The 27,833-nt window shown below is 41.4% G+C and overlaps 2 protein-coding genes across 3 annotated transcripts in view; one reads left to right on the forward strand and one right to left on the reverse strand.

Moving 5' to 3' along the window:
* lrrc2 (leucine rich repeat containing 2) lies at window positions 1-26,764 on the forward strand. Its single transcript, XM_071402258.1, has 11 exons — window positions 1-79; window positions 2,458-2,494; window positions 3,401-3,548; window positions 9,262-9,392; window positions 10,652-10,713; window positions 10,830-10,986; window positions 11,174-11,307; window positions 17,703-17,848; window positions 18,377-18,529; window positions 22,114-22,238; window positions 22,429-26,764. Exons 3-11 carry the CDS (start codon window positions 3,412-3,414, stop codon window positions 22,476-22,478), a joined length of 1,095 nt encoding a protein of 364 aa, XP_071258359.1. The 5' UTR covers window positions 1-79; window positions 2,458-2,494; window positions 3,401-3,411; the 3' UTR covers window positions 22,479-26,764.
* mfsd14bb (major facilitator superfamily domain containing 14Bb) overlaps window positions 23,965-27,833 on the reverse strand; it is a 24,944-nt gene continuing 21,075 nt past the window's right edge. For both annotated transcript variants that reach the window (XM_071402257.1, XM_071402256.1), the window contains one exon: window positions 23,965-27,776. In XM_071402257.1, the coding sequence (XP_071258358.1) occupies window positions 27,561-27,776 (216 nt within the window). In that variant the 3' untranslated portion in view covers window positions 23,965-27,560. The remainder of the gene's footprint in view (window positions 27,777-27,833) is intronic.

Raw genomic sequence — 27,833 nt, forward strand, 5'->3', positions numbered from 1 at the left:
CATCTGTATTTTAGCCGAACAACTTTGTAAACAACTAAACAAGCAGTTGAAGTCACACAGAAGCGGTCAATTTACACAGGTAAGAAAATGTATTTGTTGTACGCATTGTCTTATCACTAATCGTACCTATGGATGTCTTCATTGTTTTCATACAGGATTTATAGCTTAGGGGAAAATCGAGTTATTTTCACACAATAATAAATGTGTGTTGTGAAATTCAAGGTACAGACAAACTACAGCAAACAACTGTTTTGGATCTAAAAGTATAGAGAAACCAATATGTTTCCAAGTGAGATTGATAAAGGACCATTCAGACTCTTGAGCTGAAAGTAATATATATGAAGACATACATTTATGAAAGCATTCAATCCTGTTCAAGTGCTTGCTACCATGACTTCAGTTTTTAAATCAATAGTCAGTCACAGCAGTCTGTTCCTAAGTCTAAATATAAAGTAGAATTTTACAAAAATAGCACCTAATGGCATAACTCCACCATTACTAATATTCTAATTTACATACTTATATCAATTTCTGACTTTTAAAGTGGATGTTCACGATTCTTCGGTTCCACACCCTCCTGTAGTCTATGGACCAGGAGAAACTATCACCAATGGTTTGTTTTTCTTTAAAACCATCTAAACCATCTAACATCAAGTTGTACAATCCTGAACATCCCCATTAATGATTATTCAGTTTAGACTATTCAACAGGGTTAAAGTCACGTCACATGTTTTCTAGGTTTCAGTGTGGTATGACTGTGATCAGAGACCAAATGTGTCAGTGTGGTCAGAGGCATTAGAGAGCGAGGTGAGCTTAGCAAAGCCGACTGCTGTGACTGTTCTCATCAAAATGCTGTGGTGATGATTGATGTGCTCCACATATAGGGCATGGTTACCTTTAGCGTATATAATATATATACAGTTTGAGTCAAAAGTTTGGACACACCTACTCATTCAATGTTTTATTTTTTTGTGTGACTATTTTCTACATGGAATGGAATCATGTAGTAACCAACAAAGTGTTAAACAAATCAAAATATATTTTAGATTTCAGATTCTTCAAAGTAGCCACCCTTTGCCTAGATGACAGCTTTGTACACTCTTGACATTCTCTCAACCAGCTTCACCTGGAATGCTTTTCCAACCGTTTTGAAGGAGTTCCCACATATGCTGAGCACTTGTTGGCTGCTTTTCCTTCATTCTGTGGTCCAATTCATCCCAAACCATTTCAATTGGGTTGAGGACGGGTGATTGTGGAGGCCAGGTCATCTGATGCACCACTCCATCACTCTCCTTCTTCGTCAAATAGCCCTTACACAACCTGGAGGTGTGTTTTGGGTCATAGTCCTGTTGAAAAACAAATGATAGTGGGACTAAGTGCTAATCAGATGGGATGGCGTATCGCTGCAGAATGCTGTGGTAGCCATGCTGGTTAAGTGTGCCTTGAATTCTAAATAAAGCACTGACAGTGTCACCAGCAAAGCACCCCCACACCATCACACCTCCTCCTCCATGCTCTGCGTCTTACAAAGACACGGCGGTTGGAACCAAAAATCTCATATTTGGACTCATCAGACCAAAGGACAGATTTCCACCGGTCTAATGTCCATTCCTCATGTTTCTTGGCCCTAGCAAGTCTCTTATTTTTTATTATTGGTGTCCTTTAGTAGTGCTTTCTTTGCAACAATTCAACCATGAAGGCCTGATTCACGCAGTCTCCTCTGAACAGTTGATATTGAGATGTGTCTGTTAAACTCTGTGAAGCATTTATTTGGGCTGCAATTTCTGAGGCTGGTAACTCTAATGAACTTATCCTCTGCAGCAGAGGTAACTCTTGGTTTTCATTTCCTGTGGTGGTCCTCATAAGAGCCAGTTTCATCATAGCACTTGATGGTTTTTGTGACTGCACTTGAAGAAAAGTTCTTGAAATGTTCCACATTGACTGACCTTCATGTTTCAAAGTAATGATGGACTGTCATTTCTCTTTGCTTATTTGAGCTGTTCTTGCCATAATATGGACTTGGTCTTTTACCAAATATGACTATCTTCTGTGTACCACCCCTACCTTGTCACAGCACAACTGATTGGCTCAGATGCATTAAGAAGGAAATAAATTCCACAAATTAACTTTTAAGAAGGCACACCTGTTAATTGAAATGCATTACAGTTAACTACCTCTTGAAGCTGGTTGAGAGAAAGCCAAGAGTGTGCTAAGCTATCATCAAGGCAAAGGGTGGCTCCTTGGAAGAATCTCAAATATAAAATATATTTTGATTTGTTTAAAACTTTTCTGGTTACTATATGATTCCATATGTGTTATTTTATAGTTTTGATGTCTTCATTATTATTCTACAATGTAGAAAACAGTAAAAAAAAATATATAATAAATGAAGCACTTACTGTATATAACATGATCCTTTTTTTAATCAATATCATCTGTATCATATGTTTTTTACAGGAGAAATAGAGACTTTTCCTATTCAGCGCACTGAAAAGTAAGCATGGCAAAGCATGTTTGTGCTTGTCCAATCTCGCTTGGGGAAGCCTGTGCTTCTGATGCTAATACTTGTCTAAACAACTGTAGAGTAAATTATTTGTGTATGATTTTCTCCCAAAGCTCTAGAAAATGCAAGTCAAGTCGCTCTGGATAAAAGTTCCTACTAATTGACTAAAATCTAATGTACACATGAAAGACAAAGGGCACAAAACCAATATTTGTTTTCAAAGGCACTTCCTGCACTATGGTATTAATACATTTTTATTTAACTAGGAAAGTCAGATCAGAACAAATTATTTTTTACAATGGCGGCCTACCCTAATGGCCAAACCCTAACCCGGACGACGCTGGGCCAATTGTGCGCCGCCCTATTGGACTCCCAATCAAGGCCGGTTGTGATACAGCCTGGAATCGAACTAGGTTCTGTAGTGATGCCTCTAGCACTGAGATGCAGTGCCTTAGACCGCTGCTCCACTCGGGAGCCCAAAAAAGGAGTGTCAATTGGTAACAATTTCAATATGGAATCAAAGATCTACAACTCTACATCTGAACTTGTACAGTGTCATTCATATTGGCAGACACATTTAAAACACATAACATGGAATCAACAATCAACTGTGAGATTCAACCTAACAGTTCCAGAGGTAAGATCGTGGGTCAAACGGTTAGATACAGTTTTTGGATTGCCCTTGTTTTATGGTAGATTGTCATCTGATTTCTAACAAGATATTACATTTTACCCCCTTGATGCTGCTTAACTGTTAGCTAAACCCAATCCTTTTTTAAATATAATTTTATAAACAGATTTTCTCAAAAGGATAGAGGCTTGAGGTGAAATACCTTTTTGTTTGTGGGTATAATGTCATGTTTTTTACTTACCCTAAATTTCTGTATTTTTCCACAGGGGAAATCAACATGAGGGTGGACAGGAGGGTTGATATACCAGTTTATGACATCTCACTGCTCAGGAACATTTGGGAAGGCAGAGAGAAAAAATACAAAAACAAGCAGAAGAAGGAACACGAGCGAGTACAGAAAAGCGCTCTGACCAAGTATGTTTATTAATCAAAACTCAGAGGTTTGACAACCATATTCTAGATATATTTTCATATTATTTTTAACTTAAAGGAAAATTAAACCCCAAAACTATATTTAAGGTATTTGTTTCAGTAGTCCATTGTTAATATAGTCCCATTGTTTTTTGCATGACAGCAATCAAGTTTTTAAGATACATAACTTTCAAAATAGAAAAGTACAGCTGGTATGATGCATTGTGGAGAAAATATGGCGCCGACAGAGAGGGCTGCCTCGCTTCTAGTCCTGAGTAACTTAGCAGTATTTTGTAATTTTATGTATTATTTCTTACATTGTTAGCCCACAAATTCTTAAGTGTTATTACATACAGCCGGGAAGAACTATGGATATCAAAGCAACGTCAACTTACCAGCACCATGACCAGGAATACGACTTTCCCGAAGCGGATCCTTTGTCCAAACCACCCAGGGCATTTGAACTGATTCCAGAGGCTGACCCAAAACAACGCCGCCGGAGAAGAGGCAGACGGAGCGGTCTTCTGGTCAGACTTCGGAGGCGTGCACACCACCCACCACTTCCAGGTATATTACTCGCTAATGTTCAGTCTCTAGATAACAAGGTAGACGAAATTAAGGCAAGAGTTGCTTTCCAGAGAGACATCAGGGATAGTAACATACTCTGTTTCACGGAAACATGACTCTCTCGGGATATGCTGTTGGAGTCGGTACAGCCAAATGGATTCTTTGTGCGTCATAACGACAGGAATAAACATCTCTCCGGGATGAAGAAGGGCGGGGGTGTATGTTTCATGATTAACGTCTCATAGTGTAATTGTAACAACATACAGGAACTCAAATCCTTTTGTTCACCTGACCTAGAATTCCTCACAATCAAATGCCGACCATATTATCGCCCAAGGGAATTCTCCTCGGTTATTGTCACAACCATGTATATCCCTCATCAAGCCGATACCACGACGGCCCTCAAGGAACTTCACTGGACTTTATGCAAACTGGAAACCACATATCCTGAGGCTGCATTTATTGTAGCTGGGGATTTTCACAAAGCAAATTTGAGAACAAGGCTACCTAAATTCAATCAGCATATTGACTGTACTCACGCTGATAAAACACTGGATCACTGCTACTCTAACTTCAGCGATGCATACAAGGCCCTCCCCCGCCCTCCTTTTGGCAAATTTGACCATGACTCCATTTTGCGCCGCCCTTCATATAGGCAGAAACTCAAACAGGATGTACCCGTGCTAAGGGCTATTCAACGCTAGTCTGACCAATCGGAATCCACACTTCAACATTGTTTTGATCACGCGGACTGGGACATGTTCCGGGTAGTCTCAGAGAATAATATCGACGTATACGCTGATTCAATGAGTGAGTTTGTAAGGAAGTGTATTGGAAATGCTGTACCTACTGTGGCTATTAAAACCTACCCTAACCAGAAAACGTGGATAGATGGCGGCATTCGCACAAAACTGAAAGCGCGAACCACCGCATTTAAACATGGAATGGTGACTGCCAATACGGCTGAATACAAACAGTGTAGTTATTCCCTCCGCAAGGCAAACAAACAAGCAAAACGTCAGTATAGAGACAAAGTGGAGTTGCAATTCAACGGCTCAGCCACGACACGTATGTGGCAGAATCTACAGACAATCACAGACTACAAAAGGAAAACCAGCCACATCACAGACACCGACGTCTTGCTTCCAGACAAACTAAACACCTTCTTTGCCCACTTTGAGGATAATACAGTGTCACCGACACGGCCCACGGCCCACTACCAAGGACTGTGGGCTCTCCTTCTCTGTGGCCGACGTGAGTAAGACGTTTAAACGTGTTTACCCTCACAAGGCTGCCGGCCCAGGCGACATCCCTAGCGGCGTCCTCAGAGCATGTGCAGACCAGCTGGCTGGTGTGTTTACAAACATATTCAATCTCTCCCTATCCCAGTCTGCTGTCCCCACATGCTTCAAGATGGCCACCATTGTTCCTGTACCCAAGTAGGAAAAGGTAACTGAACTAAATGACTAACGCCCCGTAGCACTCCCTTCTGTCATCATGAAGTGCTTTGAGAGACTAGTCAAGGATCAGTCATATCACCTCCACCTTACCTATCACCCTAGACCCACTTCAATTTGCTTACCGCACCAATATGTCCAGACGACGCTATCGCCATCACAATGCACACTGCCCTATCCCATTTGGACAAGAGGAATACCTATGTAAGAATGCTGTTCATTGACTGTAGCTCAGCATTAAACACCATAGTACCCTCCAAGCGCATCATTAAGCTTGAGGCCCTGGGTCTCAACCCCACCCTGTGCAATTGGGTCCTGGACTTCCTGACGGGTCGCCCCCAGGTGGTGAAGGTAGGAAACATCACCACCACTTCACTGATCCTCAACACTGGGGCCCCACAAGGGTACGTGCTCAGCCCCCTCCTGTACTCCCTGTTCACCCATGACTGCGTGGCCATGCACGTCTCCAACTCAATCATCAAGTTTGCAGATGACACAACATTAGTGGGCTTGATTAGCAACAACGACGAGACAGCCTACAGGGAGGAGGTGAGGGCACTCGGAGTGGGGTGTCAGGAAAACAACCTCTCACTCAACGTCAACAAAGCAAAGTAGATGATCGTAGACTTCAGGAAACAGGAGAGGGAGCACCCCCCTATCCACATCGATGGGACAGCAGTGGAGAATGTGGAAAGTTTTAAGTTCCTCGGCGTATACATCATGGACAAACTGAAGTGGTCCACTCACATAGACAGTGTGGTGAAGAAGGCACAACATCGCCTCTTCAAACTCAGGATGTTGAAGAAATTAGGCTTGTCACCTAAAACCCTCACAAACTTTCACAGATGCACAATTGAGAGCATCCTGTTGGGCTGTATCACCGCCTGGTATGACAACTGCACCGCCACAACCGCAAGGCTCTCCAGAGGGTGGTGCGGTCTGCACAACGCATCACTGGGGGAAAATTACCTGACCTCCAGGACACCTACAGCATCCAATGTCACAGGAATGCCAAAAAGATCATCAAGGACAACAACCACCCGAGCCACTGCCTGTTCACCCCACTACCATCCAGAAGGTGAGGTCAGTACAGGTGCATCAAAGCTGGGAACGAGAACCTGAAAAACAGCTTCTATTTCAAGGCCATCAGACTGTTAAACAGCCATAACTAACACAGAGAGGCTGCTGCCTACATACAGACTTGAAATCATTGTCCATTTTAATAAATGGATCATTAGTCACTTTAATAATGCCACTTGAATAATGTTAACATATTTCATCACTCATCTCATATGTATGTACTGTATTTTATTCTATGCGATCTATTGCATCTTGCCCATGCCGCTCCGTCATTGCTCATCCATATATTTATACAGTTGAAGTCGGAAGTGTACATACACTTAGGTTGGAGTCATTAAAACCCGTTTTTCAACCACTCCACACATTTCTTGTTAATGAACAAACTATAGTTTTGGCAAGTCAGTTAGGACATCTCCTTTGCACATGACACAAGTAATTTTTCCAACAATTGTTTACAGACAGATTATTTCACTTATAATTCACTATATCACAATTCCAGTGGGTCAGACGTTTACATACACTAAGTTGACTGTGCCTTTGAACAGCTTGGAAAATTCCTGAAAATTATGTCATGGCTTTATAAGCTTCTGATAGGCGAATTGACATAATTTGAGTCAATTGGAGGTATACCTGTGGATGTATTTCAAGGCCTACCTTGTAACTCAGTGCCTCTTTGCTTGACATCATGGGAAAATCAACAGAAAATCAGCCAAGACCTCAGAAATAAATTGTAGACCTCCACAAGTCTGGTTCATTCTTGGGAGCAATTGTCAAATGCCTGAAGGTACCACATTCATCTGTACAAGCAATAGTACGCAAGTATAAACACCATGGGACAACGCAGCCGTCATACCGCTTCGGTCTCCTGGAGATGAACGTACTTTGGTGCGAAAAGTGCAAATCAATCCCAGAACAGCAAAGGACCTTGTGAAGATGCTGGAGGAAACAGGTACAAAAGTATCTATATCCACAGTAAAACAAGTCCTATATTGACATAAACTGAAAGGCCGCTCAGCAAGGAAGAAGTCACTGCTCCAAAACCGCCATAAAAAAGCCAGACTACGGTTTGCAACTGCACATGGGGACAAAGATCGTACTTTTTGGAGAAATGTCCTCTGGTCTGATGAAACAAAAAGATAACTGTTTGGCCATAATGACCTTCGTTATGTTTGAAGGAAAAAGGGGGAGGCTTGCAAGCCGAATAACACCATCCCAACCGTGAAGCACGGGGGTGGCAGCATCATGTTGTGGGGGTGCTTTGCTGCAGGAGGGACTGGTGCACTTCACAAAATAGATGGCATCAGGAGGCAGGAAAATTATGTGGATTTTTCGAAGCAACACCTCAAGACATCAGTCAGGAAGTTAAAGCTTGGTCGCAAATGGGTCTCCCAAATGGACAATGACCCCAAGCATACTTCCAGAGTTGTGGCAAAATAGCTTAAGGACAACAAAGTCAAGGTATTGGAGTGGCCATCACAAAGCCCTAACCTCAATTCTATAGAACATTTTTGGGCAGAACTGAAAAAAGCGTGTGCGAGCAAGGAGGCCTACAAACCTGACTCAGTTACTCCAGCTCTGTCAGGAGGAATGGGCCAAAATTCACCCAACCTATTGTGGGAAGCTTGTGGAAGGCTACCCGAAACGTTTAACCCAAGTTAAACAATTTAAAGGCAATGCTACCAAATACTAATTGAGTGTACGTAAACTCTCTGATCCACTGGGAATGTGATGAAAGAAATTAAAGCTGAAATAAATCATTCTTTCTTCTATTATTCTGACAATTGACATTCTTAAAATAAAGTGGTGATCCTAACTGACCTAAAACAGGGAATTTTTACTAGGATTAAATGTCAGGAATTGTGAAAAACTGAGTTTAAATGTATTTGGCTAAGGTGTATGTAAACTTCCGACTTCAACTGCGTGTTTATATTCTTATTCCATTCCTTTACTTAGATTTGTGTGTATTAGGTAATTGTTATGGAATTATTAGATTACATGTTAGATATTGATGCACTGTCAGAACTAGAAGCACAAGCATTTCGCTACACTCGCAATAACATGAATCAATCAAATTCATAAGCCCTTTTTACATCTGCTAACCATGTGTATGTGACCAATAAAATTTGATTTGAACGCAGCATTATTTGATGCAAAATGCATCATACCAGCTGTATTGCTGTATTTTGAAAGTTACATATCTTGAAAATGTGATTTCTGGCATGCAAAACATTTTGGGACTATACCAACAATATTCTAATGAAACAAATACCAAAAGATAGTTTTTGGGTGGAGTTTTCCTTTAAGTCACCTAGATTTCCAGTCTGCTTGTGCCATCATGCAACTCCTTGTTTGGAGCGGCAAAATATTTGGTATGACAAGACGACGAGTAGCATGATGGCACAAAAAAAGACTGGTACCCCAGTAAACTAGATTCACCTTAGCTATGTGATAATAATGACATCCAACAGCAGTGTCTTTCTCGTTGCTCTCATCCAGACAATGTATTTTCAACAATTGATGTTGCTGTGATCTGGTCCAATCTTGCCTTTTGTAAATAGGCTACTACACAAATGTAAACGTTTCCAGATAAACTTTTAATTGTTTTTCCCAAGGATCGATCAGCAATGGCAGTATCGCATAGCATGCAAGAAATTGAAATCCAACGAGGTGGAAGTGCTCCAACACTACCTGACGAGAACAGCTCTGAATGAAATTCAGCTCCACCAGGATATACCAAACACAGGCAAGCTCAGCAAAACAATTAAATCATTAGGACAGCAATCCAACATGTCCCGTGAAAATGTTGTAAATGTATAAAAATATAAAACAAATATACATTTACATAAGTATTCAGACCCTTTACTCAGTACTTTGTTGAAGCACCTTCGGCAGTGATTACAGCCTTGAGTCTTTTTGGGTATGACGCTACAAGCTTGGCACACCTGTATTTGGGGAGTTTCTCCAATTCTCTGCAGATCCGCTCAAGCTCTGTCAGGTTGGATGGGGAGCGTCGCTGCACAGCTATTTTCAGGTCGCTCCAGAGGTGTTCGATCGGGTTCAAGTCTGGGCTCTGGCTGGGCCACTCAAGGACATTCAGAGACTTGTTCTGAAGCCACTCCTGCATCGTCTTGGCTGTGTGCTTAGGGTCGTTGTCCTGTTGGAAGGTGAACCTTCGCCCCAGTCTGGCCACTACCATAAAAGGCCTGATTGGTGCAGTCCTGCAGAGATGGTTGTCCTTCTGGAAGATTCTCCCATCTCCACTCTGGAGCTCTATCAGAGTGACCATCGGGTTCTTGGTCAACTCCCTGACCAAGGCTCTTCTCCCTCGATTGCTCAGTTTGGCCGGCGGCCAGCTACAGGAAGATTCTTGGTGGTTCCAAACTTATTCCATTTAAGAATGATGGAGGCCACTGTGTTCTTCGGGACCTTCAATGCTGCAGACATTGTTTGGTACCCTTTCACAGATCTGTGCCTCGGCACAATCCTGTCTCTGAGCTCTACGGATAATTCATTCGACCTCATGGTTTGGCTTTTGCTCTGACATGCACTATCAACTGTGTCACCTTATATAGACAGGTGTGTGCCTTTCCAAATTATGACCAACCAATTGAATTTACCACAGGTGGACTCCAATCAAGTTGTAGAAACATCTCAAGGATGATCAATGGAAACAAGATGCACCTGAGCTCAATTTCGAGTCTCAAAGGGTCAGAATACTTACTGTATGTATTTCTGTTTTTTATTTGTTATAACGTGCAAAAAAACGGTTTTTGCTTCGTCCGTATGGGGTATTGTGTGTAGAGTACATGTTATAATTTAATCAATTTTAGAGTAAGGCTGTAATGTAACAAAATGTGAAAAAAGGGAAGAGGTCGGAATACTTTCCGAATGCACTTTATATTTATCTGAATAAGTACTTGTGCCATAGTTACTATGCTCACTCTCTTCTCACTCTCAATCACTGCCATGCTCCACTCTTTAACTGACTTTTTTATCCTACAGATGCAAATCCCATAATTGATGGCATCAAATACATTTTTGAACTGGATGGTGATAAATGGATGGTAAATTGGCTCATACCATCTCATTCTTTTTCATTATGATTGTTTTCAGATAAAATCACTACCATTGTATGTATCCACACTAACGTTGTTTTCATGTTGTATTACTTTCAATGCAGGATCTTCCTGATAATCTTCTTGATATGACATACCTTCGAGAATGGCACATAAGAAGAACTAAAATCTGCAAATTACCAGAGTGGATTGTGCAGTTTCCGGACCTCTGCGTATTGGATATACCCCAAAACGGAATTGGCAAGCTGCCTGTTGAAATAGGTAATTATTATGTATCATGCATGTCCTCCTATTTGAAAATATGAACGCTGAAGTCTCTCCTATGACTTTGTCTTTATTTGTTACATTAGCTCATTAAACATCCTTAATTTGAATTGAATTTAAATGGGATTTAGAACATATCTGTTTCTACATTCCGTTACATGTCTTTCCTATGTTTTTTTGTAAGGTCAATTAACAAAGCTGAGGGTGCTGAAAGTTAATTACAATAGGCTGTCCAGTATTCCTCCAGAACTTGGTGAATGTGAGAATCTGGAGAGATTGGAGCTAACTGGAAATTATCTTGAACAGTTGCCTTTTGAGGTAAGGGGTATTTGTGTGAAATGGCTTGTGTGGTATGATATCTTCAAAAGCTCTGTTTATAGCTTGTTCTAACATGCATCCATTTTCCTGATTTCGTCCAGATTCTGATTGTGCCCAACATTTTTTGACATGGGTAGACAATCAAAATACACATTGTGATCAGATCTTCTTGCCCACCTCCGGAGTTAGTCAGACACACATTGGATCTGGATATCTTACAATTGTAGACAGATCTGGGCCTCGTTTCCCAGTTGTGACACAAGCATTAAGCATTACGATGATAGTACCAGATGCAGTGCTTCCCAAGTAATTTACTTTTAAGTGTTTCCCAAACAAGCACGTAGAGTGAATCTGTAAGTGTGACAGCTAAGAGCATCATTGGGGCCATGTTTGGTTTTTCACGTGATCCCATCCAGTTCCCTGGTACTGAAATCGCAAACACAACTAATAGCCCACATTTCATGTGAAATGTAAGCTATGCCAATACATTTCACAGATTAGTTTTTATGAATGAAAATAAATAACAAAAATAAATAACAAACAAACCATTGATTTCAAGATTTGAATCTGCCGTCTTCTTTTCTACAGTGCTTAAGCTCTAGTGCTGAGCTAATTGAATTTTGGTATAATTTTTTTCTGTGAGCTCAATATGCACATTGCGCAGTTTCTCTAGAGATCAATACAATCAAGCAGGCTATGGTGTGAAATAGGCTTCTAGAAGTGCCGTCTTTATTTTATTACTTATCATTAATGCCGTCTTTTGTGTGCTTATCAATACACGAGCACCTCTTTTCAAGTTTCAAGTTTTAATGTCACATGCAGTAGAGTGAAATGCCTTTCTTGCAAACCTCGAAAATCAACAATGCAATAATCAATAACAATGTATAACTAGAAGGGAAAAAAACAAGAAATATCAAGAACACAATAAGTAAGTAAGCATACTATATACAGGGTCAGTTCCAATACCACATTTACAATGTGCAGGGATACTGGAGTGATGGAGGTAGATGTGTATAGGGGTAAGGTGACTAGGCAACAGGATATAAGATACACAGAGTAGTAGCAGCTTGTTTGTGAGTGGGTGTGTGTAGAGTCAGTATAAATGTGTGTGCATATTATGTGTGAGTGAGAAGATGATGGAGTGAGTGTGTGTGTGAGTGTGTGTGTAGGGCCCTGTGAGAGTGCAATGCAAAAATAAAAATAAAAGGTCAATAAGGATACAAGGTTAACTCAGATAGCTATTTTGTTATCTATTTATCAAGTCGTATTGCTTGGGGATAGAAGCTGTTCAAGAGCCTGTTGGTGCAAGACTTGACGCATCGGTACCGCTTGCCGTGCAGAAGCAGAGAGAATAGTCCTATGGCTTGGGTGGCTGGAGTCTTAACAATTTTCCGGGCCTTCCTACTACACTGCCTGATAAAGATGTCCTGGATGTGAGGGAGCTCGGACACAGTGATGTACTGGGCTATCCGCACCAAGCTCTGTAGCTCCATGCGATCAAGGGCGATGCTATTGCCATACCAGGCAGTGATGCAGCCAGTCAAAATGCTCTCAATGGTACAGCTGTAGAACTTTTTGAAGATTTTAAAGCCCATGCCAAACTTTTTCAACCTCCAGAGGGGAAAAGAGGCGCTGTCGCGCCTTCTTCACAACTGTGCTCGTGTTTGAACCATTTTAAGTCTTTAGTGATTTGGAAACCGAGGAACTTGAAGCTCTCAACCTGCTCCACTGCAGCCCCGCCGAGGTGGGTGGGGGCGTGCTCGCCCCCCCGTTTCCTGTAGTCCATGATCAGCTCCTTGGTCTTACTGACATTAAGGGAGAAGTTGTTGTTCTGGCACCACACTGTCAGGTTACTGACCTCCTCCCTGTAAGCTGACTCATCGTCGCCGGTGATCAGGCCTACCACCGTCATGTCATCAGTAAACTTGATGATGGTATTGGAGTCGTGCGTGGCCACGCAGTTGTGGGTGGACAGGGAGAACAGGAAGGGACTAAGCACACACCACTGTGGCGCCCCTGTGTTGAGGGTTAGAGTGGCGGAGGTGACGTCGCCTACTCTCACCACCTGGGCTCGGGCCGTCAGGAAGTCCAGGATCCAGTTGCAGAGGGAGGTGTTCAGACCCAGAGTCTTAAGCTTGGTGGAGAGCTTGGAGGGGACAATGGTGTTGAATGCTAAGCAGTAGTCAATGAACAGCATTCTCACATACAGTATGTACTCCTCTTATCTAGGTGGGTGAGGGCAGTGTGAAGAGCAATTGAGAATGCGTCATCTATGGATCTGTTGGGGCGGTATGCAAATTGGAGTGGGTCTTGGGTGTCTTGGTGTCAGCCTCTATCCTATCGATAAAATAATTTGATTAAGTCATACAAAAAAAACTAATTTAAGGGTTTTTCTTTATTTGGACTATTTTCTACATTGTAGAATAATTGTGAAGACATCAAAACTATTAAATAACATATGGAATCATGTAGTAACCAAAAAAGTGTTAAACAAATAAAATACATTTTATATTTGAGATTCTACAAAGTAGCCACCCTTTGCCTTGATGACAGCTTTGCACACTCTTGGCATTCTCTCAACCAGCTTCATGAGGTAGTCACCTGTAATGCATATCAATTAACAGGTGTGTTTTGTTAAAAGTTAATTTGTGGAATTTATTTCCTTCTTATTGCGTTTGAGCCAATCAGTTGTGTTGTGACAAGGTAGGGGTGGTATATAGAAGATAGCCCTATTTGGTAAAAGACCAAGTCCATATTTATTTATTTTTTATTTCACCTTTTATTTAACCAGTCAGGCCAGTTGAGAACAAGTTCTCATTTACAACGGCAACCTGGACAAGATAAAGCAAAGCCGTGTGACAAAAATAACAACACAGAGTTACACATGGGATAAACAAACGTACAGTCAATAACACAATATAAAAATCTGTATACAGTGTGTGCAAATTAAGTAAGGAGGTAAGGCAATAAATAGGCCATAGTGGCGAAGTAATTACAATTTAGCAATTAACACTGGAGTGATAGATGTGCAGATGACGATGTGCAAGTAGAAATACTGGTGTGCAAAAGAGCAGAAAAACAAAAACAAATATGGGGAGAAGGTAGGTAGTTGGTAAGAACAGCTCAAATAAGGCAAGAACAATATAGCAAGAACAGCTCAAATAAGCAAAGAGAAATGACAGCCCATCATTACTTTAAGACATGAAGATCAGTCAATACAGAAAATTACAAGAACTTTGAAAGTTTCTTCAAGTGCAGTCACAAGAACCATCAAGCGCTATGATGAAACTGGCTGTCATGAGGACCTCTACAGAAAAGGAAGACCCAGAGGTACCTCTGCTGCAGAGGATAAGTTCATTAGAGTTACCAGCCTCAGAAATTGTAGCCCAAATAAATGCTTCACGGAGTTCAAGTAACAGACACATCTCAACATCAACTGTTCAGAGGAGACAGGCATTCAAGGTCAAATTTATATGAAGAAACCACTACTAAAGGACACCAATAATAAGAAGAGACTTGCTTGGGCCAAGAAACATGAGCAATGGACATTAGACCGGTGTAAATCTGTCTGACGAGTCCAAATGTGAGATTTTTGGTTCCAACCGCCGTATCTTTGTGAGACACAGAGTAGGTGAATGGATGATCTCCGCATGAGTGGTTCCCACCATGAAGCATGGAGGAGGAGGTGTGATGGTGCGGGTGTGCTTTGCTGGTGACACTGTCTGTGATGTATTTAGAATTCAAGGCACACTTAACCAGCATGGCTACCACAGCATTCTGCAGCGATACGCCATCCCATCTGGTTTGCGTTTAGTGGGACTATCATTTGTTTTTCAACAGGACAATGACCCATAACACACCTCCAGGCTGTGTAAGGGCTATTTGACGAAGAAGGAGAGTGATGGAGTGCTGCATCAGATGACCTAGCCTCCACAATCACCCGACCTCAACCCAATTGAGATGGTTTGGGAGGAGTTGGACCGCAGAGTGAAGGAAAAGTGGCCAACAAGTGCTCAGCATATGTGAGAACTCATTCAAGACTGTTGGAAAAGCATTCCAGGTGAAGCTGGTTGACAGAATGTCAAGAGTGTGCAAAGCTGTCATCACTTTGAAGAATCTAAAATATATTTTGATTTGTTTAACACTTTTTTGGTTACTACATGATTCCATATGTGTTATGTCATAGTTTTGATGCCTTCACTATTATTCTACAATGTAGAAAATAGTCCAAATAAAGAAAAACCCTTGAATGTGTAGGTGTCCAAACTTTTGACTGGTACTGTATGTATTTACACACAAAAACAGTTGAATAATAAAATATTTAATCAATTATCTTCCTCAATCAATATTTGCAAGAGGGAGGTATTCTGATTTCATTGGTCCTCTACTCGCAGCTCAAACACTTCATTCAGGATAAATGGAGTTAGCCCTGAGTTAGTCTGCCCCGGAGCAGGTTAGATCTGAAGGATTTGTTGCCATAAAAATTGACCTGACTAAAATGTAAGCCATATTCATATGACTGGTTATCCCGAGTTGAACTCAGAGTTGACCAAAGTTACGTCACTCTGGTCTCATAGACTAGATGCAACATAGTAAATGAAAATCCAAAATTAACCCTTTAACCTAACTTCTAACCTTATCCTTAACCCCTAGTCTAGCTAACGTTAGCGTTAGCCACCTAGCTAACATTAGCCACAACAAATTGGAATTTGTAAAATATCATATTTTGAACTTATTGTACGAATTGCAATTTCTGACATATACGGATTGTAATTCGAAACATATCATACTAATTGTAATTTGAAACATATCATACAAAATGGATGATGGACCTCCACAAAGTCATACATACAAACGTAACATTTCATACTAATTAGAGTGTCCCGGATTTTTGTTTACTATGTTACATCTACCCCTAAGCCCAGGTTGCAGCACACAGGCAAAGTTGCAGTGGGTTGGTCGGCTGATTGAGGGAGACACAAGGTCAAGCAGTCTGATTATCTCCTCTTGTGGGACCCTGTATTTTTTAAGGAAAGCCCCATCATTGTGAGTCTGCAACAGGCTCAGGTTGTTGTGAATATGCACATTTATATACACCAATCAACTGCGCGGCCGTTGCTGCAAGTTATGTTACAGAGCAACAATCCTCTGAATAGCAGCCATGCTATATTACTGAACAACAGTAACAACTGTTCCGCTGAACAACAGTAACAACTGTTCCGCCGACCTCTAGCTGGGTGTTTATAGTGTCCAAGGTCTTTCCAAAATTGTCTGGAACTCTATTGGAGGGAAGCGACACCATTCTTTCTCGAGAAATTCCATAATTTAGTGTTTTGTTTATGGTGGTGGAAAATGTTGTCTCAGGCGCCTCTCCAGAATCTCCCATAAGTGTTCAATTGGGTTGAGATCTGGGGACTGAGACTGCCATGGGATATGGTTTACATCATTTTCATGCTTATCAAACCTTTGTGACCACTCATGCCCTGTAGACGGGGGCATTGTCATCCTATGGGGGCATAGCCATGGTAGCCAAAATAATGGCCTATCCAGCATTTTTATATACGACTCTAAGCATGATGGGATGTTTATTGCTTAATTAACTCAGGAACCACACCTATATGGAAGCACCTGCTTTCAATATACTTTGTATCCCTCATTTACTCAAGTGTTTCCATTATTTTGGCAGTTAACTGTATTAGAACCAGGTATTTCCACTGAGTGTACAAAACATTAAGAACACTCTTTCCATGATATAGACTGACCAGGTGAATGCAGTTGAACGCTATTATCCGTTACTGATGTCACTTGTTAAATCCACTTCAATCAGTGCAGATGAAGGGGAGGAGACCGGTTTGAAGAAGGATTTTTAAGCCTTGAGACATGGATTGTTTTTGTGTGCCATTTAAAGGGTGAATGGGCAAGACAAAGGATTTAAGTGTCTTTGAATGGGGTATGGTAGTAGGTGCCAGGAACACTGGTTTGTGTCAAAAACTGCAACACTGCTGGGTTTTACAAGCTCAACAGTTTCCCGTGTGTATCATGAATGGTCCACCCAAAGGACATCCAGCCAACTTGACACAACTGTGGGAAACATTGTAGTCAACAATCCCTGTGAAACGCTTTCGACACCTTAAAGTCCGTGCCCCTATGAATTGAGGCTGTTCTAAGGGGGGTGCTACTCGATATTAGGAAGGTGTTCTTAATGTTTGTACACTCAGTGTGTATACTGTACAACAAGCAACAATGGCGAACCACAACCATGCAAAAACTTAACAAAAATGCAAAAGGTCTCATTCTGTGATGATAATGTTTTATAGGACCTTTATTGTAGGGATTTGTTTTCTTGCTACTGCTCTTCTATGTAAACACAGAATTAATCTGAGTCTTTGTTTCAGTTAAGCAATCTCAAGAAAGTCACACATCTGGATATAGCAGAAAACCAATTCGCCAGCATACCCATCTGTGCTCTTCGAATGACAAGCCTACAATTGTTGGATATGAGTATCAACATGTTGACGGATTTGCCTGAGGATATGGACAGGTATGTGAAGCATAGCCTTAATGCTATAACAGATGACCATTTCATCATTCATCACTCACACATTACCATCATTGATTATCATCATGATCATCTAATGATAAAAGTTTCATATTCATAAATGATATTAAAATGGTTATTATGAAGTACTACATGTTTCCACTCTGGGTGGGGGCAACCTTCTGCCTGGAGAGCTACTGAGTGTGCAGGTTTTTTCTCCAGCCCTGCTGAAAGCTCTGTTAATCAGCTGCTCATCAGGATCTTGATTAGCTGGGGTGTATTTGCTAGTGCACATCGTAGCAAAGTATTTGGCAACGAAAAATGTTCTGCAAGGAAAATGAGTTCATTTTTGTTCAAATTTAGGTAGGACCCTCCACGTTTTGTCACATTTGCTTTGGTTTAGTTCCTAGTAAGTACACCCTTGAATTAAATGTGTGTTGGGTTGAGGGAAAAGCCTGTACCTTGTAGCTCTCTAGGAGGAGGGTTGGCCATCGCTTCTTTAACTATTTCCAATATCTGTGTCCGATTCAGGTTGGAAGAATTGGAATCCTTGTTTGTTCATAAGAATAACATGTCATATTTGCCAAAGTGTTTGGTAAATATCACTACACTCAAGATGATTGTTGTTAGTGGAGACACATTGATCTGCTGGCCTTCAGGGCTTAAAGAAAATCCTGCCATCAAGTAAGTCTGACAAGATGACTGAGAGTGTATAGTATCATAATATCACTGTATAACTACGCCTGTTGGTCACATATACACTATATATACAAAAGTATGTGGACACCCGTTCAAATTAGTGGATTTGGCTATTTCAGCTACACCCATTGCTGACAAGTGTATAAAGTCGAGCATACAGCCATGCAATCTCCATAGACAAACATTGGCAGTAGAAGGGCCTTACTGAAGAGCTCAGTGACTTTCAACGTGGCACTGTCATAGGATAAAATTCTATTAAATTGTATTGGTCACATACACCTTCAGCAGATTTTACTGCGAATGTAGCGAAATGCTTGTGTTTGTAACTCCAACAGTGCAGAACTAACAAGTAATATCAAACAATTTCACAAGAATACACACAATACACACAAATCTAAGGAAAGGAATGGAATTAAGAATATATAAATATAAGGACGAGCAATGTCAGAGCGGCATAGACTAAGATACAATAGAATAGAATACAGCATATACAAATGAGATGACTAATGCAAAATATGTAAACATTATTAAAGTGATTAGTGTTTCATTTATTAAAGTGGCCAATGATTTCATGTCTATGTACACTACCGTTCAAAAGTTTGGGGTCACTTAGAAATGTCCTTGTTTTTGAAAGAAAAGCACATTTGTTGTCAATTTGTCACGCCCTGACCATAGAGAGCTTTTTATTCTCTATGTTGGTTAGGTCAGGGTGTGACTAGGGTGGGTCATCTAGGTGATTTAAATTTCTATGTTGGCCTGGTATGGTTCCCAATCAGAGGCAGCTGTTTATCGTTGTCTCTGATTGGGGATCATATTTAGGCAGCCATTTCCCCTTTGTGCTTTGTGGGATCTTGACTATGTATAGTTGCCTGTGAGCACTATAGCAGCTTAACGTTTCGTTTTACATTTATTGTTTTCTTTGAGTTTCACTTCATAATAAAGAGGATGGAACCATACCACACTGCATCTTGGTCCACTCATTATGACGATCGTGACAGAAGATCCCAACAACAACGGACCAAGAAGCGTGCGCAGGAGGAAAGCCAGGAGTGGAGGACATCCTGGACGTGGGACGAGATTATGGCAGGAGACAGAAGCCTGCCATGGAAGCAGGCGGCGAAAGTTGAGGGGAGTGAACCAGAGACTGTCAGTGAGTTGAGGGAGAATGTGGAGGAGAGAGAAATGAGAGTTATTGAATTGGTGGAGGATGCACGACATTTGCCCTAAGGGGCGTGTTATCGATTTAAAGCTACCTGAGTCAACTCTCCGTACTCATCCTGAGAAGTGTGTTAAAGTTCCGGTACAAGTGTTGCCGGCTATACGCACCAGGTCTCCAGTACACCTTCCCAGCCCAGTACGTCCTGTGCCAACTCCCCGTACTCGTCCTGAGAAGTGTGTTAAAGTTCCGGTACAATTGATGCCGGCTATACGCACCAGGTCTCCAGTGCGCCTTCACAGCCCAGTACGTCCTGTGCCAACTCCTCGTACTCACCGTGTGAAGAGTGTCATCGTTCCGGTACAATGTGTGCCGGTTCTAAGCACCGTGTCTCCAGTGCGCCTCCACAGCCCGGTACGTCCTGTTCCTGCTCCTCGCACTCTCCCTCAAGTGTGCCTTCCCAGTCAGGTACGTCCTGTACCTGCTCCTCGCACTCTCCTTGGAGTGTGTGTCCCCAGTCTAGTACGTCCTGTACCTGCTCCTCGCACTCGCCCTGAGGTGCGTGTCACCAGCCCGGTGCCACCTGTACCGGCCCCACGCATCAGGCCTCCAGTGCGCCTCCACAGTCCAGTATGTCCTGTGCCTCCTCCCCGCACTCGCCCTGAGGTGCGTGTCATCAGCCCGGTGCCACCTGTACCGGCCCCACGCATCAGGCCTAACATACACCCCACCCTTCTTCTTCCTGGAGAGATATTTATTTCTGGCTGCGCGATGAACTGAGAACCCAACTGGCTGTACGGACTCGGACCGTAAATCCCAAGAGAGCCATGTTTCTGTGAAACAGAGTATGTTACAATCCCTGATGTATATCTGGAAGGAAATCCTCAGCTCATTATCTTTATTATCCAGAGACTAAACATTAGTGAGTAATATACTCTGAAGCGGTTGGTGGTGTGCGTGCCTCCTGAGTCAGACTAGAAGTCCACTCCGAGTACCTCTTCTCCGCCGGTGATGTTTTGGGTCAGCCTCTGGAATCAGTTCAATTGCCCTGGGGGGTACAAACAAAGGATTTGATTCAGGAAAGTTGTGTTCCTGGTCATAATGCTGGTAATGCTGGTGAGTTACCGCCGCACTGATATCTAAATGTTCTTCCCGGCTGTATGTAATAACACAAAAATAATTCTGGCCTAATAATGTAAGAAATAACACATAATCAAAACAAAATGTTGCAACGTTGCCTAGGGGCTAGAAGCACGGCTGCCCTCTATCGGCACCATATTTTTAATCGACCCTCTTAGTGCCAACAAGTCAGTTCATCACATTTCTGTACTGCTAGAGCCGTCCCAGTCAACCGTAAGTGCTGTTATTGTGAAGTGGAAACGTCTAGGAGTAGCAACGGCTCAGCCACGAAGTTGCAGGCCACAAAAGCTCACAGACGGGACCGCCGAGTGCTGAAACGAGTAGCTCATAAAAATCATCTGTCCTCGGTTGCAACACTCATTACCGAGTTCCAAACTGCCTCTGAAAGCAACGTCAGCACAATAACTGTTCATCGGGAGCTTCACGAAATGGCTGAGCAGCTGCACACAAGCCTAACATCACCATGTGCAATGCCAAGCGTCGGCTGGAGTGGTGTAAAGCTCGACACCATTGTACTATGCAGCAATGGAAACGCGTTCTCTGGAGTGATGAATCATGCTTCATCATCTGGCAGTCCAACGGACGAATCTAAGTTTGGCGGATGCCAGTAGAACGCTACCTGCCACAACGCATAGTGCCAACTGTAAAGTTTGATGGAGGAGGAATAATGGTCTGGGGCTGTTTTTCATGGTTCAGGCTAGGTCCCTTAGTTCTAGTGAAGGGAAATCTTAATGCTAGATTATACAATGACATTCTAGACGATTCTGTGCTTCCAACTTTGTGGCAACAGTTTGAGGAAGGCCCTTTCCTGTTTCAGCATGAGAATGTCCCCGTGCACAAAGCGAGGTCCATCCAGAAATGGTTTGTCAAGATCGGTGCAGAAGAACTTGACTGGCCTGCACAGAGCCCTGACCTTAACCTCATCAAATACTTTTGTGATGAATTGAAACGCCGACTGCAAGCCAGGCCTAATCGCCCAACCTCACTAATGCTCTTGCGAATGGAAGCAAGTTCCCCGCAACAATGTTCCAACATCTAGTGGAAAGCTTTCCCAGATCAAAATGAATCAAATCTGTAACATATCACATCATATACTACAACAAAGATCATGTTATATGATCCCATGACATGTGTTCTAATGAAGGGGAACAGTCAAATGGGGGAACAAGATTGGGAAAACACAGGATAATTTTTTCTGTATTAAAAAAACTGTGTCCAGATGATAAATATTAAATAAAAATTGAAAATATGTGATATGCCTTTTTCCTTTCAGATTCATTAAGCTATATGACAACATGGTTGATGAGATAATGGAGGGGGATGATGAGATATTGGAAACAAGACAAGACCATCACAAAGAATTTCTGCAGACATACATTGACACAGTGAAGGACAGAGGTAAGACATCGCTTTTCATATTTGTGAGTTGTTTCACTGTTGGACAAGTTAGCAATCACTTCGCAAGACATTAGATCCATCCACCACAGACTATTTCTTTACAACGCAAGGCACTCATATGTTTAATAATCTAGTATTGTGTAGACTATAAATGCAGAGTTCAACATGTAAATGTATAATTTCTCTCCAGAAACTGCGCCAACATACACCACCAAAGTGTCATTCTCATGCTGTCTGTAATGGAGATTCAGATGACCAGAAGAAAACGGACAACCATGCTGCTGTGCATGCATTGCATATCAATCCTCTGAACACTTGTAAACAGTGGCCGAGTTCCAGGCTGACTACATTGCAGATTCATGCCAAAACTCACATCACCTGGATAGATGTTTAACACAGGGGCGTAGGCATGTAATGCTCTTTACTTGTCAGTGTTCCAAACGGGATATTATTTACCTAAACATACAAACACCATCAGATAGAATTCATAGCAAGCAGTGCATTGGGTTAGTCAGATTTGAGTAAATATAACAGAAGAGATGAACTGGAATGACATTCACTCTCATGGGATGGGTTGCCAAAAATAACTAACTGGAAACCACACTCCCAATAATTCACGAATATGACTGCAATGCAGCTTATATCCTTGTGCTTCTATGCCACTGCCTATTTCATTTGTTCATTTAGCAAACAAGACAGCTCATATTCCAGTGCCTTTTATCAAAGTCAACCACCTAAATTTGATTTTTAATTAGCTATAAAATTGCAGGAAATTAGCTTTAAAACAGTAACATTTTCTCTCAGCCTCATGGCAAAACATATAGAATAGCATGAGATTAGCTATAAAACAGCTACATTTTCTCTTTGCCCCATGATAATTTTTTTTAAAAAAATACAAAATTGGCCAACGGCACTGTTTTAACATATAAACTAACTCCATATGATTTTGCAATCTGATGCTGACGCAGTCGATGACATATCACGCAACCATTGGTTGATGCAATGCAATGAAGTCGACCTGGAACTCTCCCAGTAATTGCACCCGGTAATGTACTACTTTAACAGTTCAAGTTAGTTTTTTCAAGATTATGGATGGGTTAATATTGTGCCATGATTACTAGTCTCTGCTGGAGTGCAATATCATTTAAAAATGTTGCAATATAGTATGCTGTGTGATTTCTACTTCATATATCAAATGCCTTTTGGGGACCTTGCATTTTGCCAAGGAAAGCATGGTCCCCCGCTTTTTAATCCATGATCAATAAGGCTTGTAAATGACATGACCATATCGATATACATTTGTTTAGTGTAAAATTTGTGCAGATTGGGCTAGCACTAGCTTCAATATTTACAAAATGGTCTCTCACATGTTATGAAATATGGTATATCTGTTCTGATGTGACCAAACACTTGTTGCAGTGCAATAGTGAAAGGCCTGAATGTAGGTAGGATTATATTTTTCTAACTTTTTTCTCAAAGACAATGATTGTCAATCAAGTTTACTGAATGGGTGTCTGGGGTGCCGAGTGTTTTGCAAGTGAGCAGTTTGTATTATTTGTTATAGACAATGCTGTATGATTACACACTTTCGAAGTCTGCATGACACCAAGAAAAAATATGAGGAATCCTTTTCACATAATCAAATTTGATAGAATACCCACATAATGGTCAAAATGTGTGGATTATAAAATCAGTTAGTATAAATTATGTAATGCAGACATCCAACAATTGCTATACATTTCTTTATTATTGTAGATATTATCCAGAATTATGATTTAAGATCAAACAAAGCGATTACAAATGCACAACCCATGAAGAAATAATTCAAATCATTTAAAAAAAGACGTCAAAATACATTGAGCAAAAATATTAAACGCAACATGTAAAGTGTTGGTCCCATGTTTCATGAGTTGAAATAAAAAATCCCAGAAATGTTCCATACCCACAGTGTATTTCTCTCAAATTTTGTGCACAAATTTGTTTACATCCCTATTAGTGAGCATTTCTCCTTTACCAAGATAATCCATCCACCTGACAGGTGTGGCATATCAAGAAGCTGATTAAACAGCATGATCATTACACAGGTGCAACTTGTGGTGGGGACAATAAAAGGCCACTTTATAATGTGCAGTTTTGTCACACAACACAATGTCACAGATGTCTCAAGTTTGTTGGGAGCATGCTGACTGCAGGAATGTCCACCAGAGCTGTTGCCAGATAATTGAATGTCACTTTCTCTACCATAAGCTGCCTCCAACGTCATTTTAGAGAATTTGGCAGTGCGTCCAACCGGCCTCGAAACTGTAGGGGGTTAGAAACATTACAGTCTGTAATAAAACCATTCTGTGGAGAAAAAGTCATTCTGATTGCCTGGGCCTAGTTCCCTATTGGATGGGCCTATCCCCTCCAAGGCCCATCCATGGCTGCACCGCTGCCCAGTCATATGAAATCCATAGATTAGGGCCGAATGAATTCATTTCAATTGACTAATTTCCTTACATGAACTGTAACTCAGTAAAATCTTTGAAATTGTTGCAAGTTGCGCTTATATTTTTGTTCAGTATATTAACATGTATATATATTTTTAGGCACACATTCACTGAAATTAAGGTGCAGTACTCAGCAAATTAATGCATAATTTACACTGCAAGAGTTGAGTAAATGACTTGTTCATGTAGAAATAAGTATATTTTAACTGCATAATTGAATAGTTTTCTTTAGCAATAACAATGGCTAAATATATTAACCTTGTTCTTAAAAAGTGCTACATTACGAAAGTCCAAAAGACTTGGGTCTTACGTAAGTTATTGAACAGATTCATACTGTTTCATCAACATGTTTGTAGAGATATGTCATAAGTTAGATTCAAACCTGCTGGCAAAATGAATACAGTACACAACATGGAAAATGTAACACTAAATTCCACTTTTACAGGTTAGTTATGATTGTATGCAAAAATATAGGTTGTATTGTGTTTCTTTACACCAACTATCTTTGAGAAAGCAACATTTAAAAAAATCTTAAGATCTGACAGAGCAACATCTTGGTCTCAATTCAGTCTGGGGTCATAATAGATACAGGCAACCTCTAAAATACAGGAAACACCCACAAAGTGTCTTAATAGGGCATTGGGTCACCACGAGCCGCCAGAACAGCTTCAGTGCACCTTGGCATACAACAGATTCTACAACTGTCTGGAACTATATGCGACACCATTCTTCCACGAGAAAATCCATAATTTGGTGCTTTGTTGGTGGTGGAAACCGTGGTCTCACGCGCCGCTCCAGAATCTCCCATAAGTGTTCAATTGGGTTGAGATCTGGTAACAGACGGCCATGGTATATGGTTTAAATCGTTTTTCATGCTCAGCAAACAATTCAGTGACCATTCGTGCCCTGTGGATGGGGGCATTGTCATCCTGGAAGAGACCACTTCCATCAGGACAGAAAGGATTCACCATAAGTTGGTGATCACTCAATGGCTGTGTATTCATTGGTGTTTACCTTGTCCTCTAAGGGGTTGAGTGGAACTAAACCATGCCAGGAAAATGCACCATAACAGAGCGGCCAGAACCCTCATTTACTCAAGTGTATCCTTTATTTTGAGTTACCTGTACCATACCACAAAAAAAGCACTTTCCAACTAGTTGCAATAGTTATGAGGCCAAACAACTGTACTCTGAAAATACATTTTTAAAGTACCACAATATGCCATTATCACAGTTTTAATTTCAATTCAGGATTGGCAGTTAAAATGTTAAAGTCTCAAGTTAAAAACTGAGGAGTACAACTGTACTGTGGGTCTCAAGTTAATCCATTAATACTTCACTGGTAGCCACAATCCCACCAGACCTTTATGCAACACAAGAACTAACACTCAGATGTAAAAAGTAACAGTTGCTGTAAAAGTGATGATTTCGTTTTTAAAGGTTATAAGAAGCTATACCAAATCAGGGGGCCTAGATTTGTCTTAAATTTACATTTTATGAAGAGGTAAACATTTGAGGTAGCTGACAATATACGCAGGTTGGGATTTGTAGGGTGGATAGGCATATTTGGAATGTCATGTTCAACTCTTTCAGCAACTATTTCTGTAACATTCAAGTCCAAGTCAAGTCTCACTCGGCTGATTCAACAATGCATGACAAAAAGGCAAAAATAAAAATAATATATGGCACAGCATTTATAATAAATTGCATCACCTTTAAGGTACATACACTATATATACACAAAAGCATGTGGACACCCCTTCAAATTAGTGGATTCGACTATTTCAGCCACACCCGTTGCTGATAGGTGTATAAAATCAAGCACACAGCATTGCAATCTCCATAGACAAACATTGGCTGTAGAATGTCCTTACTGAAGAGCTCAGTGACTTTCAACATGGCAGTCATAGGATGCCACCTTTCTAACAAATCAGTTTGTCAAATTTCTGCCCTGCTAGAGCTGCCCCGGTCAACTGTAAGTGCTGTTATTGGGAAGTGGAAACGTCTTGGAGCAACAACAACTCAACATGACAACGCCCCCGTGCACAAAGTGAGGTCCATACAGAAATGGTTTGTCGAGATCGGTGTGGAAGAACTTGACTGGCCTGCACAGAGCCCTGACCTCAGCCCCATCGAACACCTGCACTGTTGGAGCTAGAAACAAAAGCATTTCGCTACACCCGCAAATACGTGTATGTGACAAATAAAATTTGATTTGACACCTTTGGTATGAATCAGTGCCCTACCTCACTAATGCTCTTGTGGCTGAATGGAAGCAAGTCCCCGCAGCAATGTTCCAACATCTAGTAGAAAGCCTTCCCAGAAGAGTGGAGGTTGTTATAGCAGCAAAGGGGGGGACCAACTCCATATTAATGCCCATGATTTTGGAATGAGATGGTGTAAGAGCAGATGTCCACATACTTTGTCATGTAGTGTATTTACCTAACTATACACCAATCCGTTTACAATCTAGATTGCACAGTAACTTTGATGAGATACAGGTCAATATTTTATTAACATAAAGCTGGAGTGGGCATTGATTGGCCTTTTAAACCCATTAATAGGAGGGGGGTTCTTTAAGCATGAGAAACCAGCAGAGCTTACGGTCATCTCTTCAACTCAGCATTGTTTCTGTCCTTGTCGCAATGTAAAATCACAGTAAACGATAAAACCATCTCGCTGGACAAAAGACCGTTCCCTAATCGTAGAAACAGAACTGTGTGTTCAATGTGGTTGAAGGATATACCCTGAATGGCTCCATGTCAGCTGCTGCTGGTTGAGGTTGTAGTTTGGGGACCATTAGGGGGGCTCATGTTGGAGTCCCTTTCAGACAATCACATGCTGCTGTCCTGCAGGAGAGGCTCTATGTCCTCTTCACTGGCAGGCAGGGGGTTTAAACTCTGGAGGTTGTTGCTGGTGCTGATTTTGCGCGTGTTCGTGTAGGTCTTCACTGCCATACTTCTGTGGTCAGGGATGAAGATGGCCACAAGGAGAGCCAGCACCACTAAACAGGCTCCGAACAGGAAGGGCGGACCGGGAATGGTCGGTTTCTGAAAGAAAATTCACAATAAATGTTACCAAAACGATCCGCTTGCATGTACAGTGCA

Source organism: Salvelinus alpinus, chromosome 5 (genome assembly GCF_045679555.1).
Source record: "Salvelinus alpinus chromosome 5, SLU_Salpinus.1, whole genome shotgun sequence".
Classification (NCBI taxonomy): domain Eukaryota; kingdom Metazoa; phylum Chordata; class Actinopteri; order Salmoniformes; family Salmonidae; genus Salvelinus; species Salvelinus alpinus.